Source organism: Dermacentor silvarum, chromosome 6 (genome assembly GCF_013339745.2).
Source record: "Dermacentor silvarum isolate Dsil-2018 chromosome 6, BIME_Dsil_1.4, whole genome shotgun sequence".
NCBI classification, from domain to species: Eukaryota; Metazoa; Arthropoda; class Arachnida; order Ixodida; family Ixodidae; genus Dermacentor; species Dermacentor silvarum.
The window spans coordinates 176,403,438-176,424,600 of NC_051159.1; the positions used below are offsets into that span (position 1 = coordinate 176,403,438).

Here is a 21,163-nt window from a genome sequence, read left to right on the forward strand (position 1 = left end):
GGCACTGGAGATCATTTTTCTAGCCGGGAAGGCCAGTGAAAATGTTTTTCTATTTCTCGATAAGGTCTTTATCTTGTCTTCACGCACGACACACTTGCAACGCCTTGCCCAACGTTCGAATTCCGCGCCACGTGAACCAGCTTTGACAACCAATTACCTAAAACCTGAACTGATCGCATACGTAACAAGCTAGTCAGAAGCATAGTTAATATATATATATATATATATATATATATATATATATATATATATAAAACAAAAAAGGAACCTTATTCTATGAAAATGTGAACCTATGTTGACGGTAAATTCACAACATTGCTTTTGCCGCTGGCAACAAGGGGCATCGTCGAGCATTGAGTTTTTCAAGTTTACCGATGCTAGGTAAGGATTCTTCGCTGTTTACACACTGTCGATAACTTTAACTTTATAGGAAACAGTTGTTTTTTTTGTGAAAAGAACTTACGGAATTGTATGATTCCAGAGGCAAACCTAACGGCAGCGATCATAACCTTAGAAAACGCGCATTTTCAGGCCCTCGCCGGCGATAGCTACGATTTTTCCAACATGGCAGCGAACCATGCTCGGGCGCTCGGTGTTTTTATCTTTATATATAACACGAAAAGGGCTGTATAATCATCGCAAAATATTGCCTGAAGTTTGTGCAAACGGAGTACCTGCGATCGGTTGCCAAAATTTGTTTTCGTTGTCTGCAAGTGATGCATATAAGCAGACTACAGCGTTGGCTCAGAAGCCGGGTTGGCGTTTCCGATGTAGTGATGAAGTCAACGCTTTCAATATTTTGTTCGTGAGGCTGCACTGGATTTTCTGAGTTTCTGTTTGGTTCCCACCATTTGGTATTATCTCTTTAGCGTTTCAGTTATTTTTGTTTTTCGCTTAACTTCATGAAAGTTCTCCGCCCTCTCAAATGCGCGCGATCGTTTCAAAACGGACGACGTCACAGCTTGATTGCGTACTGTTGTTTTCAGCGCTAGGCACGGAATTCGACAGCGTATTGTGTCTGGCCCTGCCAGATGTGTTGCCTATTTGTTTGCTATATTAAGGCTAACAACACAATACTGCTCGCCAATTTCTCATTGATTGCTGCGTCCAATGGTCGCTTTCATTTTTGAGAACGGGCGTTGTACTCCCAACTTAGCTGATCCCTAGTGTGTGCGCTATGTTACATGCTTAAGAAGTGTAATACCCAGCGGTACACATATAGTGCTAGCGCGCGCGGTGTTGCGTGTGCGACATTTTTTGTGTGGCCGGAACGAAGGCAATCACACATTGAAACTTAACTTACGATGACGCATTTCACGCGGCACATCTCCGTTTAGAGCCATTAAGCCGCGGAAGATATTTCTGAACACATTTTAACATGGTATCCCGTGAATGATGAAGTTTGAACATATCATTAATGATACGGTTTTGAGATAACTGCAATGCCAAAAGGTTAAGGCCATATGCATCAAAGTGTTTATCTGTGTTTAAAAAACAATTATGGCATGCTGTGCAGTCTAACTAGTAGTGAAAGCTGCTTTCTAGAAGCAACGCTTCCACAGCAGAAATGTTTTTTTCAGTGAATTTCGCATTGAGTACTGAGCAGTGCACGCCAGTTTGAACACCCTGTGTTATGCTTCTTGGCATTTTGACATCAAGCTACTGTGGATTGCTTAAAGGAATACTTGCATAAAATGTCAGTCTTGTTTTTACTTCTTTATTAGATAGCTGTTGACCCAGTAATTATGCTATGGGGCCTTAATTACTCAAGAGCGCAACAAATAATTATGTCACCTTTAAAGTGACAAGTTCAAAATGCAAGCCAAGGGGAGTGCAGCTTCGGACGTTAAAAAGGAGGCTATTCACGTCACTGAAATCTGATGTGGCAGTCTCGTGGTACCCAACACCACTGACATATATATATGCACACACTATGACCATGCTGCTGATAGCCGAGTCAATTCAGTACTTAACAGGACATGAGGGGAGAGCAGATTGCCTTGCAAGAGATGTGCACAGATGAGGATGTGCATAGTTTGAAGTGCTGGTTTGGTAGCTCACAATCACATGGTCATTGTATATTGGAGGCACTGCACTTGGTCGCATTCTAAATTTTCGTGTCAATGCTCCTTTTGAACTTGGCTGTTTGAATGGCTTTGGAGAAAGCAGTAAGAGCACTTGGCAGGTCACATCAATAGTTGCTTGCACGGGTATGCCAAGTATTGTTTAAACATAGTTGGAGGGAACAAATATGTTAATTTTATATAAAATATATTACCTTAGGTCTCGGCCCTTCCCCTTCGTTGTCACTGTGGCTGTATTTTATCTAGAGACATTCATTCATGTTGCTTTACTCAGGGAAAATGGTACAGGTGTGTGTGAGGAAAAAAGAAAAAGATAGAAAAAAGCAAGAAAAGAAAAGAAAGCAAAGCTCTATTATCTAACCAGCCTACCAAGAAGGCTAGTGTTATTCTAAACGGTTATAACTTTTGTTGGCTTTGTGAGCCTTTGCTGAGGTCTGTGACTGTTTGCAACAGTGCATTGTAATTTCTTGCAGATGAAAGATGACCATAGAGAAAAAACGATACAACCCTCGCTGCTTCTTTGATGTGCAGATAGGGGACGAGTCTGGTAAGTCACAGTGGTTTGAAATGCTCACAGGGGCCCAGGAAGTCGCTTCCTAGGTTGTTACAGATGGGTTTAAATGGACCAGAGTAGCAGAAAAAGAATTTTAAACAAATCAGTAGCATCTAAAAAAAGAATATTGGTGGTCATAACGGAAACTCCATCACTGAGATTGGCCATTGGTGGAACAGGTGGTGCAGAATTATCGAACACGAAAGGGAAAAATTGTCATCCACCCTACTGAAGCATGAAGCTACAAAGGAAACCCGTATAGGTGTCCTTTGTAGGTTTCCTTTGTAGCGTCGTGCTGCATTCAGGTGGATGACAATTTTTCCCTTTCATAAACTTTCCTGCACCTTGCGGGCTTCCACAGAACTCATTTGCCAAAATAATAAAATTCAGGAAATATACTTACAAAATAAGGTTCCTGGGCTTTGTATCTTGGTTCTGGTAGTTAGATTAATTCTTTTTGTAAAATATATGATGATGCCAGTACAGAGTCCAACAGAGTCCAAGTTTGGAAAAGTCAAGTTTGCGGTTCAGGGAACTCATTGACATATTTATGCTGGTGCTCAAAGAGTGTTTGCACTCACTATTTCCATTGTGCCACCAGGGTACTGGAATTCCAGTTCAGTATTTTGACTTGCTGCACCACTTGGTAGGATGGACATTAAAAGGCAAACTGCAAGGTAATATTGCTTCGACTGAGTTAAATATAAATGACTCGTATATACTACTGAAGCAATCTTGGTAATGCTGCAGGACTGGTAATTGTTAGATTTTTTATGAAAAGCCTTTAAATAGCACCTAAGCAGATGCCTGCACTTGGTGCTCAGCAGATATGACGCAAATCCCTGCACATCGCTGCCTTCTATCCCTGCCTTTTAGATGTTCAGCGAACCACAGTCGCTGCCTAATCTTGGAGGTCATGCATAAAAGTTGCACTAGTGTTGAATATTCTGGGTTTTGGGTTATTTTCGGTAAGCGTTAATTCTGGGGTATATTGCTTTTTTTTTTTTTCATTTTTGGTATCGAAAACATCTCTTTTTGTGACAGATCCACTCCACTCATTTCAAACCTAAAAATTTGCACAGAGGCTGCTCTATACCTAAAATATCAGAAACTAGGCATTATGTTGTCCAAAATTTCAAAGCAGTTGGCCTTTAATTCTCTTTGCTAGTTCTAGACAGGCTAGTGCTGATGCTTTCACGATGTTTCAAACCGGCCCTTGGGAAATCTTTCATACATCTTTTGGCAGCCTAGCGGAATGGCCTTGGCTGTTCTTTCGTGGCTTTTTGTGGGGTACTGCATTTCTAGGTTGGTTTTCCTGATGCAAAGGCTGTACCCCAACTTAGTGCCACCTAAATAGGAACACCTGGGGCGCGATCTTGTACGTGTTCCAAAATGGAACGGAGGTAGTCCGTTCCATCGAGCCGCACACGATTGGTCAATTTGATCCTGGTCTCGTTAACTATCTTTGTGTTTCCTCACCCTACTCTATGCACCCTCTTGTGTTCCTCCCCCATTGGGGGTGAATTCTACCTAGGAAAGTAGTTGCTGCCCTGACGAAGACAAGTCTTTGTCGAAACGTTGCCTCCAATGACTTCCCTTGTTCATTCACTGTTGAAACTTGACAAAGACGTGATCGAGGAAATGAAGGTAGGCTCACACAGTGCTTGTGTGTGAACCTACCTTAATTTCTTCGTCCTTGTCTTTGTTAACGCTGTTTGCGTCACGTATGAACATACACCAATTTGCCCAAGTTTCTCAGCTACTCCACTGTTGAATACTTCTTGGTGTAATAAGCATTTAGTTTGGTCCTGAGTGGTTTACTGTAACAGGTTCCTACTTTACTTTCTGGAGGTGAGGGCTAGTGTTCGCACCCTTTAGAAAGCTTGAGTGTTGTGAAGGAAGCTAGAGCACCACTGCATGGCTTAAACTTATCCTAGGCCAGAAAACATAATTGCTGTATACTTTTGACTGAGGGTGTACAGTCGGAAGCAAAAGTTTGAACACCATGGCTGCCACAAACTACCTTCTTTTTTTTTTTTTTTTTTTGATGCATCCTAAGCATGCACCTTGAAATCGAGTGGTACAGTGTACAGGCTGATGTTCAAACAATGAAATACATATGCTGTGTGATAATGCCAGAAGAACTAAGGTATTTGATAGCTGCCATGGTTCTCAAACCTTTGCTTCTGATGGCACCACTGTGTGCAGTATGAAGAGAGCTCTGAACGAATAATTATGCCTAGTGCACAAGTTCTAACGTGCAATTTGAACATGTATGATGTCATGCTGTGTAGTAGTGGGTCTTGTGGAACAGTTTGACATTTCTTTGTACTATACATTAACCAAATCTTTCCTGCCATATTACGTGGTGCTCTATGTGATTTAATTAAAAATTTTGGCACATGGTAATACCTTACATATACTCTAGGCTTACGCTGAGCTGGGTTGCCATGTGGATTGGAGCCTGTATGTTCGCTTTGGACGTATGCCACACATACACATAAGTGAGACTGAGGGCTCTGTAATATTTTTCTTTTCTTTCTGTTGCAGCGGGAAGGATTGTTTTTGAACTGTTTGCAGACGTCTGTCCTATCACATGTGAGAACTTCCGGGCCCTTTGCACAGGTTTGTTTACATTTACTGTGCTAAGCTTATTTTAGAATTTATATAAATTTATAGAGCTATGTACAAAGGTTAGATAATGTTTCACAAGTTAATTCAGTACAAAGCGTAGATGTTCTGTTATTGCACACTTTTAAGAAGGGTTTTAAACCGAGCTTGTTTGCGCCATCTTGAGATTGGCACTTTTTTTTAAATTGGTATTTTTTATTAGTTTTTTTTAAATTTATTTTTTAGCTAAGCCTTCTGCCAGTGAGTGTGCCTTTTGAAAATCCGGACACAGGTTTTGTAACTAGCTAAGGGGGAATGCAACCTGTTGCTAGTGACTCAATAAGGAAGTGTTTGACAACAGTGTCTGCTGTGAAGACACCACCTTCAGTTAGCTTATACCTAGCAGGAACTCACTAGCTTTCTTTTAATTTCACTCTTCAGGAGAATGTGGCACAGGCAAGACAACGGGCAAGCCACTCCACTACAAAGGTGCCAAGTTTCACCGTGTCATTCGCAGCTTTATGATCCAGGGGGGAGACTTCTCTGTTGGTGAGCCGCACACTGTCTTCTTTCTGCCTCCTTTGTATTGAATACCTGAAGTTACTCTGAACAGTTGTGAATATAATGCTAGCAATTCTCCTATCTTTCTTTTGTGAATAGCTGGAGGATGAACAATGCAGTTGTGCCTTCAAGATAGGTTAATGAAGCCTTGACATGACTGTTGACATGCACATATTTGATGGAATATGCAGTTATGTGTGTCTGAGCCTTGCATTTTCCTTCTTCGGTTTATGCAAGGGGCACTAATAGGCATTAAGTTAGTGCAAAACGCTGGAACTCTTAAAAATGGCACTATACATGTCATCACGCTTGCAATGCCCTTGTTGGTGATTGTGCCGAGAAAGATTGCTGTAGCTCTTAGTGTCAAACCAGCTTACAGTTATTCACTCTCTCATGTCATGTGTGGCAATGTAAACTGTTAAATTTGATGGCCGAATTGTTGTGAATGAAGTTTATGAGGCCTTAATGAGGCATCAATATCTCCTGTCAAACGTGCCATACGGCAGCCCTGTTTTTTCTTTCCAGCACTTCGGTCTTTTATGATTTTTAAACACGTGCTTTAGGATAAACAAAAGAAAATCGTTGAAAGCCGTTACACTGGCCAAGTTGTCTTCCTTGGCAGGGCATTCAGTCATGTTGGCTCCTAAGCACACTGAATTACAGACTTCTTAACAGACAACTCCTTTGCCAATTCTTGCACGTAGAAATCAGAATTAATTCCTGCTACTGCAGGCCTTTCATTGGCACAAATACTATGTGGATAACTCAGAAAACATCGCGACAAGACAATTGAGTAAATAGTGTGTCACACTCCTGATTGGACTGGCCCTTGGCATACACTTTACAGAAACAAAGGCACAGAGAACCTGTAGTGTTTGTTTTACCTCTGGAGCCACACTGTGTATGGTTCCCAGTGCTGACTGATGATTTGCCCGTCATTCTCTCTATTGGTGTTGCCAGGTAACGGAAGCGGTGGGGAATCCATCTATGGTGGGACCTTCAAAGGTGCGTTCCATGCTCTTCATTGATGAGGCACAGCTGAATTTGGGTTGTTGGGGCCTGCATGCAATGGAGGGAACATGCACTAACAGAACTGGGGATCAGCAATGCATCATATATCAGAAAAAGATACAGTTCAAGCCACTCCTAACCATCTGTAATGCAGTACCGGATAGGAGATAGCCTTTCCTGACTCCTGTTTTTCTTCCCTCAATGACATTTCAGTTTAAAGGATGTTTTATAGCATACTGGTTTAAAGTAATACGCTCCTCTCCGATGCTTGAAGAAGCTCATTGGCTTTTTAAGCATACACTGGCACATGCTATGATGTTAAACACCATCTAGTTAACGTGACGTGACTGTACATGTTTGTCACTGCCGTTAAAAATTGCATTAAAACGTCGCCATTACTGCTCACCGTAAATGACACAGAATCCAGAATATTGACAACAAGCATAGCTCCTCGGCATGACCCACAGTGCGTTTAAAATGACACCATTGTCTGGGATGTGCATCATATTTGCTAACCACCAGATGCATGCACAATCTGCTTAATTGCTATTTAAATGCTGTTAATAAGAAAACTATATCATTACTAGCCTTACAGCATTGCCAAGTTAGTTTCAGTAGTACATACTACTTATTTTTACCTATTTTACTAAAGTGAAGTTTTATTGCTGTTTGCCTTGAAGAGAATGTGGCAGTTTGATTATGTGCTGGGCCGGTGATGTGGTAACTAAGTTGCAGTCTGTTACATTGGAATTCTGTGCTGTTGACACAGTTGCTTATTCTCTCTTGTCATTTTCAACGCAGATGAGAGCTTTGAGCTCAAGCATGATCAGCCATACCTGCTGTCCATGGCCAACCGTGGCAAGGACACTAATGGGTCGCAGTTCTTCGTGTGAGTTCAGCAGTCACTATGTTTTGTCTAGTCATTTTACAGTGAAATATCCTTTCGAAGAAGCTGGTTCGAGTAAAGTAATCGGGTAAACTTGTAGAGCCCTGACAGAAATACCACTATACTTCAAGCAGGATGCAGGAACCGTTTCTTTCGAATTTCCATCGCTCTTTATTCACTCAGTATGTCTGCCGTTTGGTACAGTTCATGTGCTGGTCGTTTGTCTTTTCCTCTTTAGTTAACTCTGTTTTGTGTTGTGAAATGAAAAGGTATCAGTATCTAAGAGTGGTAAGACTTAATGTCGCCGAACAAAACTGCTCAGAAATGCAGGAGTTCCTCGGAAATACATTCTTATGTAGAACTAAGAAGTATTGAGTGCAATGGCATTTGAAGTTTCTAAATGAGAATCGGGGGGGGGGGGGGGGGTAGTTTGAGTATTTATGGAGGCATTTTATGCAAGTACGACAATATTTTTCTGCACTGACTGTATATTTTTGTTTATTTGCAGGACAACACAGCCAACGCCTCATCTTGATGGGTAAGCCTCATTCTCTGTCCATCATGTCAAAAATCTAAATGAAATTTGGGGATCAAGGTTTTGCAGTAAGAGGCATTTGCAGTTATGCATTCATCTGTGGATTGCCATAACCTGGTAAGCATGCATTTTTTTTTTTACTCGTAGTACTATACAAATATGGGTACCACAGAGCAGGAAACGTGGAGTCGAAACGGTACTTTGTCGTCTGCCCGAGGAATGTTGCAGATGCTTCTGAACACCCAGAGCTCGTCACATGCTGACATCATTTATGCTGACATCATTTATGATATCATCAGGTCATTATCTTGACAGCTAAAATTGTTGGGTTCTGGTTGTCATGACAACTGAGCGTGCTTCCACTCCATGCCAGCAGATGCCACCCATCTGCTCCTGCTCACGAGCTGTAAACCTTGTCACCAGAAGTACCTGAGAGCTTGTTTATTTGTTAAAAATGAGTGTAGAACTCTTTTTAAATGTGTGTCAAGTGTGTGCTTCTTACTATGAGGATTTAATTTTTCATAAAAACCATGCCCCCGTGGTAAATCTTTTTATTGCAATTTCCAGCACAGTAAAACCTCGTTGACACCATCCTGTTACGTACGATTTCCCAGCACCAACGTTCACGATCGAGAACGCAAAAAAGTGACCCAATACAGTTACGTTTCTTTTGTACTGGTTCATATATTCCTGGAAAATGCAATATTTTGGCACCAACATTCAGTGAATCGCCAAACTGTGATTGTATGACATGTTTTCTGGCCGCTAGATCCCATGTAAACAAGAAAAGGCGCAAGGCACGCGTCGTTGGGAACAGTAACCACCCCCCGCAATAGCTTCCGAGCAATACTCGCACACCCCTCTCGCGTGAGAATGCTGGAGCCTGGTGCGCTCAGTTTCCTATTCCATTACCAGCAAATCTCTTCGTGGGTCCCACATTGACATCAATCGCTGCCATCCCTGTTGCGATAAGCATCATGAACTATCTGTTTCATAGCACGTGGGGCGGGGTGCTGTTGGAAGCTTACTGCACATTTTTAATAGGCGATAACCGAAATCCACCACCATTCCCTGATGCATGTGGCATGAAGCGAGCGTTATGTTTTGCTCTGGCGGCATCGTAGCCACCGTATTCTGGCGTCGCCCGCCAGCTCGATTTCGTTTGTTTTATGTCTCTGTTTTCAAACAGTGCACAATAGGAAAACGGCAATGTGTGTCTCGGATTTCTCGGGCTTCATCAGCTGGATGCGCATTGGCGTCTTGTGCCACAAAGATTGGCACCTTATGGGCACGTCAAAACTTCCTGCTGAAATTCCCCGCTTGAAGAAGCTGCTCACCCAGACAGAATTGGAGGAGTGCAGATGCACGCTGCCGAAGCTGCACAAACAACAACGCGCGTCTCGGGCCACTAGGGCTCCACCAGCTCGACGCATGTTAGCGCCTCGTGCTGAAATGATTGGCGCAACGCTTCGCATTACACAGATGTCAACTACACTTGAGTCTGTCAAATGTTTTAGTGACTTAGATCGTATGCTTTCCCGGTTAGCTTGTTTCTTTCCAGTGAACGAGGTTCTACTGTAGTAGGAAATGATTGAAAACTGATGAATACAGCAAAAAATTATTGCAAGCAATATTTTGTCTCAAAAACACTTCACTCACACGAACAGTACACAGTAAGACTTTACAGTATGAGATTGAGAAAGATTTCTAGCAATATTTATGCTTATCAATTTGTTGTCCGAAAAGCACATATCATTTAGAGAAGGAACGCATCAGAAACGAGTCAGAAGAAATGCTTGAGCAGTCACTGGGAGTAGACGAGTACAGGCACCGCGTGCAGCCATAACTAAACCACGACTTCGTGCACCCCAGTGTATGGGAATACGTGAACTGCAACTGAAGGAAAAGAAAAAGAAAACTTATTAGTATTTCTAAACTTCTGTCGCGCAGAGCTATATCTAAACTACTGGAAACACTATAATGGTGACCGTAAAAAATGATAGCATCTCCTCCACGCACACCTTGCAGGTAGCAGACGATGTGTGCAAGACCACATGAGCAAGCACTCGGAAGTAAATAAGCCGAGTTGTGTGCCCCGGTGAGCAAGTGACTTTAGGTGACTCTTAGAGATGGCAGCACATCTCAACAACCAGTGGTGTCGAATATGCATGAAATATCAAACATGAGACCAGCACCGTGCATTTATGTCAGAAACCATGTGGCACGGATCAGCAGTGTTCGTCAACAACCCTCAAAGGGATAAATGCAAAAGTTTAACTTAAGAACAGAACGCCTTCCTCAATTGGCAGTTGTAAGGCAGTTTGAAGTGGCAGTTGGTAAGGTTGCAGCTCTAGCTCTGTCAGAAAATTATGATGAACACGTGTATTTTTCTGTTACAGCTTCCACTTGTGAATATTTCTCATTTCATTTTGGTTGTCGTACTTTTTGGTGGCCCTCTAGGATGTGACAATGTATAGCTATGTTTGTTCTATAATACTCATATCACATGGACCCTTTTTAATGGTTATTGAGTTTATAGGCCATTGAGAATTGCAAACTCTAATAAACTTGAAGTTGTTTTGCTGCTACACATCAAACCTGTTGGCCACTGAGGTGCCTCAGTTATCGGCACAAAATCTTGTGCCACCATCGCCAGTGATGAATCTACATCCCCATAAGTGAACAGCCCTAAAATTTAAATCTTTAAGGAGCCCATTTTCATCGTTTTAGGGCTTTTTTAAGGTCATACTGTAATATTTTTTTCAGCTGATAATATTGTCACATTCATGCATTTTTCAGGGGTTGGGTGATTTGCTTGAGTGTTCTTGCAACTTTGAGAGTGCTGGTGGTAGTATTTTAAGGACCATTGTAGTTTTGTCGAGATGTGGGACTGACAATCATTGTTGATGGAGATGTGGGACTGACAGTCATTGTTGATTATTTTTCCAGGGTAAATAATTTTCTTTTATTTTAATTTTTTTCATACACTTAATTTACAGTGCATCTATGTAATATGATACTGACGAAGAAACCTGCACCTTCCACTCGAAGGCTTTTGAGATTTCAATAGAGTTTCATGCAACTCTGTTGACACAATAATAGTTAACCTGACGACCATTGAAGCTGCCCTTGTTAGCAGTCCTATGGTGCATGGTATTGAATTCACAGGCTATCGGTACAAAAGCCTTAAAAATGCCCGTGTGACACCAGTTTCAGCGCGACATCCTCTCTCATCTTGCTTTGTATGACCCTTGATGTGTGTCTCGTATATGCAGGGTGCACGTGGTGTTTGGGCACGTGATCAAGGGTGAGGATGTGGTGCAGGCCATTGAGTCCCAGCCTGTCGACGGCAACAGCTGTCCTGTGCAGCCAGTGATCATTGCCAACTGCGGCGAGCTTGTGTTAAAGCGCAAGCACAAGGGTGTGTTTCACTAAGTCTCATTGTATCATTGGCAGCTGGTTGCTTATTATTGCGGTTAAATGTTTTTAACGGGGTATATTCCAAGAAATTTCGGAGTTCCTTGCACTCTCGTGGAGAAATGTGATGTTAGCTGATGGCCTTTCATACTGTATTGGAATAGCCTTTGCGGACTAGATACAGTTAAACCTGCTTATAACGAACCTCCATATAACGAATTCCTGGATATAACGAAGTTTTTCGATTCCCACCGTTACTCCATAGAAGCACATGTATTTGAGACCTCTACGTAATGAAGTGGCAGCGGGAGACCCCCTCGATATAACGAATTTTCCCCTCCGACCACCTAGAGATTTCGCCCCAAATTTTGTTATTTTTGCGCGAGCAGCAACCGGAAGCACCTTCTCCGCCGCGATGGAATGCGAAGCGAGCGCACGTGTGCGTGCGTGCGTGTGCGAGGCGGCCCTGCATCCCTCGACCCGGCGATCTTGCCGCTGCGGGTGTGACTTTTCCCCCTCCTTTCATTCAAATCTGATCCTGCCGCTTGCTGCAGCTGGCCTAGCCCGCCAAGCCGGCCCTCTCTCCTTTTCCAGCTGATGTTGCCGACGCGCTGGTACACGCTGTGGCACATCAGACTCGATGAGCGCGGACACGCGCTGTCAAACGCTGGCGGCATGTGGAAGTGCCGCTGGAGAACCGAGCGAAGTGACGTTCGTGCTGTTGTCTATCGCTTCAACGCAAACTGAGCGCCGAGAACACACAGCACGCAGAAAAGCTACGAGCCGCCGACGTACCTACACTGCTAGACTCTGCCCCAACGCAGATCGCTTTCAAGATACGGCCTGCGCGACCGCGCGCCGCCCCGCTATCCCTCCCCCTCGCTCCCTCGCCGGTGCCTCGAGCGCAACGGAAGAAGGCGCGCTTCCTCCCTGCTTTTCTTGCGCGCGCAAGATTTAGACGCGGTCATCGGCTCCCCTCGCACATTTTCACTCGCACATACAGCATACGGCGCGCGGCGACTGCATTATCGCCCTTGGACTTTAGGGTACGGCCACGCTAGCGGCAAAAACACGCAGCAAAAACGCGCGGCAACGCGTCATGCTGCGTGCGGCAAAAGCGGCAGGAATCGGGGGGGGTCTTGCGGCGTGCCGCGTGAAATGGGTTCGAGACCCATTTCTGCGGCAAATGCCGCGTGCCGCGAGATGAAGAACCAATCAAGAGCGACGAGGGTGACGTCATGGAGCCATCACAACCGGAACGCCGCTGGTCCGCGCCGGGTTTTCAATCGATGATCATCGTCTCTCGCATGAAGCAACGAGCGCTCGCGGTGTTGCTCGCCCGTTCGGAGAGCGCGGGAAATCTTATCGCGCTGCCGCGCGGCGACACGCGTGTGCCACGGTGGCCTCGCGGCAAAGCGCTGACGCGCGGCAACTTGCTGCTCGCTGCATGACGCGCGCGTTTTTGCCGCTAGCATGGCCGTACCCTTATATACGGAATATCTATGAGCCAAAGCCAATTTTAGGGCCACAACGCGTCATTGACACCATCTTTATATAGCAAATACGGATCTCAAGGGCCATACTTTTGCTGCCGGAAACCGAAAATACGTCATAGTTGTCGCCCCCGGCACTTTGGGCGGCCAATGCCATCGTCAAGCCACCAAGCCAAGCGACATGAAAAGTCAAAATGGCCACTCGGGCCGGCGCGGAGTGGCAGTTCGCATCGTATGATGCGGGAACGGTCCCACAGTTGCGACGCAACAGCGGTGTTACCAATGCATTGAGTTCTATGGGAGCTGTGCCGGGACTGGTCAAAAACGACGTAACAGCCGGGAACGTAACAGCGAGGTTCTACTGTAACACTGTACGACGCTACGACGCCATCGTGACGCTCGCTCTTCGTTTCCAATGCCTCGCGCTTGTGCGAAACGACATGTGTCCACGCATCCGGTACCTGGTGTGACATTCCGAGGATGAGTGCTTCGACGAAAACGGAAAACAGGTGCGCATTACAATTGAGGGCGCGTTAGAATCGAGTGAATACAGTAAACATTTATTTTTCGAATTTTCGTGCCAACCTGCATATAACGAAATCCTCTTTATAACGAAGTTTTTCGGGAATTTGTCAATTTCGTTATATCCAGGTCTAACTGTATGTAGCTTCCCTCCATGCTCCTTTGCCCTGATCACTTATCGTAGACTCATAAATGCATCCATGCTTTTGCGAACACAGTTAGGAAATTGAGTGCATTTGCTTTGTTAACTTACAAGAGTTGTAGCAGTGACCAACAGGGTAGCAGCGAACTCAACAGTGCATGTGTTGGTGTTGCTGTCATGCTTTCCCATGCCTTTTACACGCAAGCGTAAGTGGCCCATGAGTGAAATTGGTGATGTTTAGTGTGAAGCCGTATAGGAAGCGGAGGAGGAAGGCGCCTGGAGGTGGAGAAGAGAATATGCGCTGGGGAAAGTACGAAGGAGCCTGCTGAGGCGCATGGCAAAGCAACGCCACCTAGAGGAAAGTCGAGGTGGCGTTGAGCGAGGCAGGGAAGGAGAAACGAGTCGAAGCTTCGCAGAGGAGGAGGTTAAGCGAAACGTGCTGTGTTGACTACCTCTGGCATTTAGTACAGGTTGTGTGCGCACTATGGAGGTACTGTGTTCGGCTCATGATCGAGTCGCCGAGCGCTGTGCGATAAGGGCGGAGCAGCAACGCAAGCGGTGGCAGGCCGACTGTGAGTCGCGAACCCCGAATTTGTTGCTACCAGATTACAAGCCTCACCGTCGCACGCTATGACTTGCAAATACAGCATACGGCGCGTGGGGACGATGTTATCGCCCTTGGACTTGTACGGAACATCGTGCGCTGACCATGACAACAGAAATGCACCTGGTGTGTCGATATCATTGCTATTGCAATTATATTGGAATGGCACCCATACGATTGCGCGTACCCGCATTCACGAAGTGAAATGTCACTGTAAATTGTATTTCTCTCTTTTTCTGTAGCTTTGAGCAACCCGTCACAAGACTAGCTTTGGGTTAACGCAGGCGGGTGCGAAAGTGTGTTGGCTGCTTGCACACAGCGCGGACGGCGGATGAAGGAGGAGATGCAGAGGGGGGGGGGGGGGTCACGCATACCTACTGTAACGTTGCAGATTTCAGCATCTTTGTCATGTGACAAATCACTCCGAACCAAAAACGAAACTGCGGAGATGGCATCTACTCTTTACTGTCAGCAAAGGCTACGTGCGGAGCGGTGATTGAGTCAAGTGATGCGTGGTCCTTTCATCTGTTGAGCAGATTGGCCTTATGATAACCCACCTGCCATAAAGTTGGAATAACCCTTCTGTATTTCGGAGAAAAACTGGAAAGCAAAACTTTCTATGCAATGAATAAAAAAATTACCGCAAAACACAGGTTCACTACTCAACTGCGAACCTCATTGCTATTGAGTAGAACAGAATGTCACTAATTCATTAGTTCCAGAGGAAAAACAGTCGCAGTTTCTAGCGAAAGGTGAAGCATTGATTGCAATAGCAAACTATTGGACAGCGATACAACGTAAGGATAGTAGTTTTATCGGCCGTATAAACTTGTAAACATAGGTGCACTAAGTTAACAAGCATGATGTCACGTGCGCAAGCAAACATGGACGCATCTCACTCTATGACTGTGGGAACTCGCTTTCAAAACGCTGCAGTGCGTCAGCGTGGCAGCAAGAGTGAGCGAATTGAGTTTCCTGCCAGCGATCACATCAATGTGATATTAGCCGTGAAAACACAGAGAGTGGATTGTGCCCCCGCTGCAGATGGCTTTCAAGAGACGCACGGGCGGGCGCTAGCAGCGCAGAACCCCCCCCCCCCCTTCCCCCCTCCACTTTTCCCCAGGAGCCTTCCGGCCTGGTAGGAGTGCGTGGCCGCAGTAAAGTGCGGCTCCTCCACCTGCCAACCCTCCCACCTGGCGGGAGCACGCCGCTACAGTTACGTGCAGCCCCGCCACCTCTCTCCTTTTCTTCCGGAGCGTTGTGTGCGACTGGAAGGCTGCGCACTTCCTTCCCGCTTCCTACCCCTCGTGTGCGCGAGCCGCAATGGCCGGCTCACCGTCGTATGCTTTCACTCACACATACAGCCTATGGCACGCGGCAACGATTTTATTGCCCTTGGATTTTATACTGAACCTCACAGCGACGATGATGGCAGAAGTGCGCCTGGAGTGTCCATATACATAATTGCTATCGCAATAAAAAGAACTTCATTCCGTGGAAAAAAATTCTATTGATTAAAAATATATATTTTCCGAACCTTCCTATACTAAAACTGAGCTGTCATTGGTGCCGGCATATTCTAATTTGGTGTTCCCTTTAATACTGTGTATCTTGATTTCTATGTACCTATTTTATTGATAGCTTGATGCATTCTTATTATGCAGTGCTAGGCGACTCCGGAGCATGTGCAGCACCACATTTTTTTGTCACCAAAATTTGTAAGCATTACATTTTGCGCAAATTTTTTGGTATTCGATTCAATATTCAACTTTTTTTTCCTTGATCAATTCGAAATCTACTAGTATTTGGCATTCACAAACCCCTATATTTTGCTCATTGATTGATCAAATGATCGATTGATACTTCATGAGTCCCATTATGAGCAATTGCCTGAGAGGTGGGCATGTGAAGGGTGTAGCATTGAAGGGTATAGGTGGGTATGTGAAGCAGTATAGCATTGTTCTACATTTAAACATCTCAAATCCAAACATACTCAGATGCTTATATTTCTCTGTCATTGATGCTTCAAGGACTATCATATGATAAGGAAATGTGCGCACACTTACAGAACCTGTGCCATGGTGTACATTCTGTCAGTGGTCCTTGTCATCTCGGACTGTTTTTTTCCATGTTGTATTTATGACCAGCTATATCCAACCATGTTACAGCTCGGAACTGTGCACTCAGAAAAAAATGTAAATATTTAATGGTTTTTAAAGTTTAAAATCTTTAAATTTGAAATAAAGAGCAAGTGTTATTTGTAGACTACTTAGTTTGAATATTTCCACACATGCTGTTAAAAATTGCGCACTCTGTACAGTGTAATCTGGTTACACTAGAATAATTGTTGTAAACCTTGTGTGCATTACTTTCGGCTGTACTACTAGCAAATTATGCTTTACAATACCACAAAGAACCAAACGATGTTGCCACTAGCTTCAGCATGTAAGATGACATTCCTTTGGATGCGTTTTTGTAATGATAGCGGCTTGTCATCTTTGGGAACTGACATGGAATTTGTTGTCGTCGCTTGTTGCTGGCTCCTGGCATAGCATTGGCTGTTGCCAATGCCACGGATGCATTGTAGCTTTAAATCCAATTATAGAATGCATATACAACTTAGACCCACTTTCTGTATTAGTTTCTTATAATAAAGTAAATATGGTAGTACAGTAGACCTTCGTTATTTTGACTTCATTAAAATTTTTTTGTAATTTGAACCTAACTTAAGGTCTCGGCCGGTGCCCTTACATTTTTATAAGCTGAAGTTTCGTTATTTCGGTGCTAAAATGGCCTTCGCAGAATAATTCGAACTTGGCTGGCCAGCAAGCCCTAATATTGTCCCCAGTGGTGACTCAAAATAGTGATAGCTTTGTCTTGGTGGCAAGTAAAGTAGAGTACTTCAAACACATGTCGTCTCCTGTCAAGACTCCTATCTTCGTCCTGCCACAGGAAGACTTAAAAGCAAGAATGGTAGCTCACAATGAATTAGTACAGTATTTACCTGATTCGGAGTGGTGCCTTTTTTTTTTCCAAGAAAATTCGCCCAACATTGCCTGCTCATCGCCGCTGCCATTGCAAGATGGCAACTATAGATGGCAACATATTCTGACTCATCTTCCTTTGCGTCTACAACTAACTCGCCGAAGAAGATGGTTACAAGCTTCGAACTTCCATGGCGATGAGCTGCTGGCAGTATGCGCTGCTGACATGCGCCAGAACAAAACCCACGAAACTTTCTGTAACCGTTTTAATGAAGCAGATGTGCTCCTGTCTTCTTCCGTGGCCCATTGACGAGGCCGAAGACCTGCACCTTGATTGTGTGAGAAGCTCTGTTGCTGACTGACCCTTGCAGCTCACACTCGCAACTCACAGACCCAAAGCACAATTTTCGATCTCACCACACCAGACTCCAAATGCAGCTTGTCTCATGAATGGAATGTGCGTTGTGAAAGGCTTGGGCCTAAAAGCAGTTTCTCACTTTCGGGAAAGTAGAGAGCAGCAAGAGTTTCACAGGTGCAGTTTTCTATGAAAGTGCGGATGTTTGGGACCACCAGTTCCCAGTGCTCCTTTGCAAAAAGCAGCATGTGACTTCCGCCACTGTCTCTAACACTGCTGGGCTGGCCGGGGCCTCTTCTAAGCTTGCTTCTTCAATGCGCATAGCATGATGAAGCGCCACTTTCGGTCCGATTACGAAAGCACATTCAAACAATTTACATATATTATGCTAGGGCACCACACATAGGCGCCAAGCTGTTCGTGGTCCGCGTACTGTATTTACCCTATTCTAATGCACCCCCCCCAGTCTAATGCATACCCAATTTTCCTTGGGCGTAAAGTAAGAAAATAAAGTGCACTTCAATGTAACATGGCACAGATTCATAAGAGAAAGATATAGTGTGCCCGCCAAATTTGCGATAAAACACGAGGTGAAAAGTTTACTTTCATAAGTGGGAATTTCTTTTTTTTCACTGAGCTTTCATTTGCGCTTCATTGGCCACATGTACCAAGTACACCAGGGCAGTATCTTGAGCAATCACTTTTAGAGATACATACTATCACTTTTGCGAGGCTCTGCATTAGACTTGTCAAGTTGTGTCTGACAGCATCCTGTCACTGTGCGCGGATAGTGATCTTTGTACAGTGCCAGAAACGCTGGGGCCTATTACGCCATTGCATCCGGTGCCGAGGTACGTGAAATCTTGTAAATTAAATAGTACCTTCGAAAATTATTGAATGAAAATTGTGCTCAATATCTAGTCGAGCACATAATAAACCAACCGCAGCGTTCACAAAATTGTCCTCTGCCACCCTTTTGTGATGGCGATGTCATTGCGTCTGACAGTCTTATTGTAGGCTGTAGCCAATGCCGCAAACGTCATTTGTTTTTGTGTCCAATTGTAATGCACAGGCAATTTTTGCACCATTTCCTCTGAAAAAAGGTTTATGTAAATATGGTATTCAATAAAATTAAAGTAAAGTGAAATATAATTGCATCATGTGTTCTGGTGTTCCGGAGAATTGCATGCATCGGAATGAAGTAGCATAGTCGTTACTCTAGGCGTGGGCCACCATTCTGTTGCTATTGTTGCGGAGCCTGTTGATAAATGCAGAGTATCAAATGCATATTGGACATACGAAGTACATGCTGTGGTTCTTCATAGACAACGATAAAGTGCTGTCTGAACAGATGATGATTGACATTAAGTAAATAAATTTACATTCTAATGAAGGTAACGTTCGCTGGTTTAGTCCTTTTACATTGCCAGTAACCTAGGCATGCATTTTTTTTCTTGCTAAAGAATCAGGTGTGTGATAGATTTCTGTTTTGTTTAGGAGCTATAATGTAATTTCTACGTTAGTTTTTACTTTGACCCATAAAATGGGTTAAATGTAGACAATACTGTAGAAACTGCCAAATAAGTCAGCTGTGTGGTTTGATGTATTTTTGTCCCTTGTTTAGTTCGACTTGCTGGATAATTTGACCAATTTCTTTGGTCCTGCCAGGGTCGAATGAAAGGAAGTCGACTGTATTTGATCGTGTAGGATCGTGCATATATATTCTGTTTCACAGCACAAAAGTGTCAGTGAGTTATGAGAAGCCTCGATGAGAAACACCCCCGCACCACCACTTCACTGTTGCCATTTGTGCAGACAAGAAGCACAAGCGATCAGCATCCAATGCACCCAGTACTGGAGCAGAGGAAGCTCCTCGGGGAGAAGGCCTCGGAACACAAACACCGCAAGCACCACAAGCATCACTCCAAAAAGTCCCGCAAGGACAAGTCACACAAACAGGACGCCAGGTGGGTTGTCACTGCTTGCATTTGCGCATGTGTGCTTTGGGTGTATTGCCCTGTGTTTGTACAAGGTAGCTTGCTGAGCTTGTATCTTGCATCGTGGACCTGTCTGTTTTGTGTAGTTATCCACCAGGTTCATGAGGGTCCTTGACACCTTTGAAAACGCTTCAATTTTTTGAAGTGACTAAACATTTTTGCATGTTGCTTTAGGCTAAACTTAAGTGCAGTTCTATTTCGACAGCCGCAGCGGTAGCTCAGTGGTTATGGTGTTGCTGCTGAGCTCGAGGTTGCAAGTTCGTCGCTGCCGCAGTGGACGCATTTCAGGGGGGGGGGGGGTAAACACTTGTGTTCTTAGGTTATGGGCACGTTAAAAACCCAAGTTGGTCAAAATTAATCTGGAATTCCCACTATGGCGTGCCTTATGATCAGATTGTGATGTGGCACTTAATACCCAGAATGTAATTTTTTTAACCTTTGTAGGATGTCTTGCCTTCTTTTATCCGACTTGTTTTCCTGCTTGTTTTTGAACATAAAAATTGTATGTTAAAATGTCATAATATGTTGAGCATAATTTTGCTTGTCAGTTGTAACTTGTTTTCTTGATCAGGAATGTCCTTTCTACATGTTAAGTTTACATAGTATTGCACAGCTGTTTGTTCAACATTTTAAAACTGCTTTTGCCAACACCTGTATATCATGTGCTGCCCTTCTGCTTTCTTGTTTTTGCTGTGCTTTTTGAGCTAGATTTCTCTCTGCCCAATGGGGTCTCCTTTCTGGTAGTGTGGACAAGCAGGCAGACAAGGTGGACGACGATGCTGAGCAGTCCTTTGTCAAGCCTGAGAGATACCGGAGGTGCCTGCGAACAACTTTTTGATGCGGCGTGTGCCTGATGAGCCAGCACCTAACTTCATGTGAGTGCAACCATCTGATTGTTACTGCCAAAACTATCTTGCAGGCCATGGCTGTCATCTCAATGTCTTCTCTGCCGCAAATATGGTCAATTGAACATGCCACACAGATGATGAGGCATGCCTGCTTTCTAGCTTGACGGCTTCTGAGGTTCGCCTAACGTAGGGCCGAGCAGTTAATGAAGGAAAGCCATGAAAGTCAATCACAAAGTGAGAAAGCAAAACCAGTGGGACCTCCTGGAAGCAAATGCTTAAAGCAAGTTGCCTGTAGTTGATAGTGCAGGTTTCTGGGCTCTGCCTGTGGGGACCCCTTGGACCCCCTCTCCGGTTCACAAAGTGACTTGGGCCATTAGCACGTGATTGCTGGGGGACACTATTCAGCCTTATTTTGAATAGTGCACATTTCCGTGGCCGCTGGTGCCGGTGCAACGCGGAGCCTGCTGCTTGCACGCGAAGTCTACTGTTACGCCTCGTGTGCAGCACATACGGCACAGTGCCTGTGGAGCGGGCCCCTCTTGCCTCTCTTCTGGCATCTCT

At 44.4% G+C, this 21,163-nt stretch overlaps 2 protein-coding genes across 5 annotated transcripts in view; one reads left to right on the forward strand and one right to left on the reverse strand.

The window, feature by feature from the left end:
• Positions 1-317: 317 nt before the first annotated feature.
• Positions 318-21,163, forward strand: part of LOC119456441 (peptidyl-prolyl cis-trans isomerase G-like) — a 73,293-nt gene continuing 52,447 nt past the window's right edge. The window contains exons 1-8 of one of the 4 annotated variants that reach the window (XM_037718228.2): positions 318-381; positions 2,558-2,631; positions 5,188-5,262; positions 5,689-5,796; positions 6,769-6,813; positions 7,621-7,708; positions 8,214-8,243; positions 11,516-11,661. In XM_037718228.2, coding sequence (XP_037574156.2) covers positions 2,565-2,631; positions 5,188-5,262; positions 5,689-5,796; positions 6,769-6,813; positions 7,621-7,708; positions 8,214-8,243; positions 11,516-11,661 — 559 coding nt within the window. In that variant the 5' untranslated portion in view covers positions 318-381; positions 2,558-2,564. Of the gene's footprint in view, positions 382-475; positions 855-2,557; positions 2,632-5,187; positions 5,263-5,688; positions 5,797-6,768; positions 6,814-7,620; positions 7,709-8,213; positions 8,244-11,515; positions 11,662-21,163 lie in introns of those variants that run through there. The other 3 variants (XM_049669869.1, XM_049669871.1, XM_049669870.1) reach the window with 3 other exon arrangements.
• LOC119456444 (ATP-binding cassette sub-family G member 1-like) overlaps positions 6,801-21,163 on the reverse strand; it is a 360,487-nt gene continuing 346,124 nt past the window's right edge. Inside the window, exon 14 of the mRNA XM_049669866.1 lies at positions 6,801-6,867. The gene's annotated coding sequence lies outside the window, so the exon portion shown is untranslated. The remainder of the gene's footprint in view (positions 6,868-21,163) is intronic.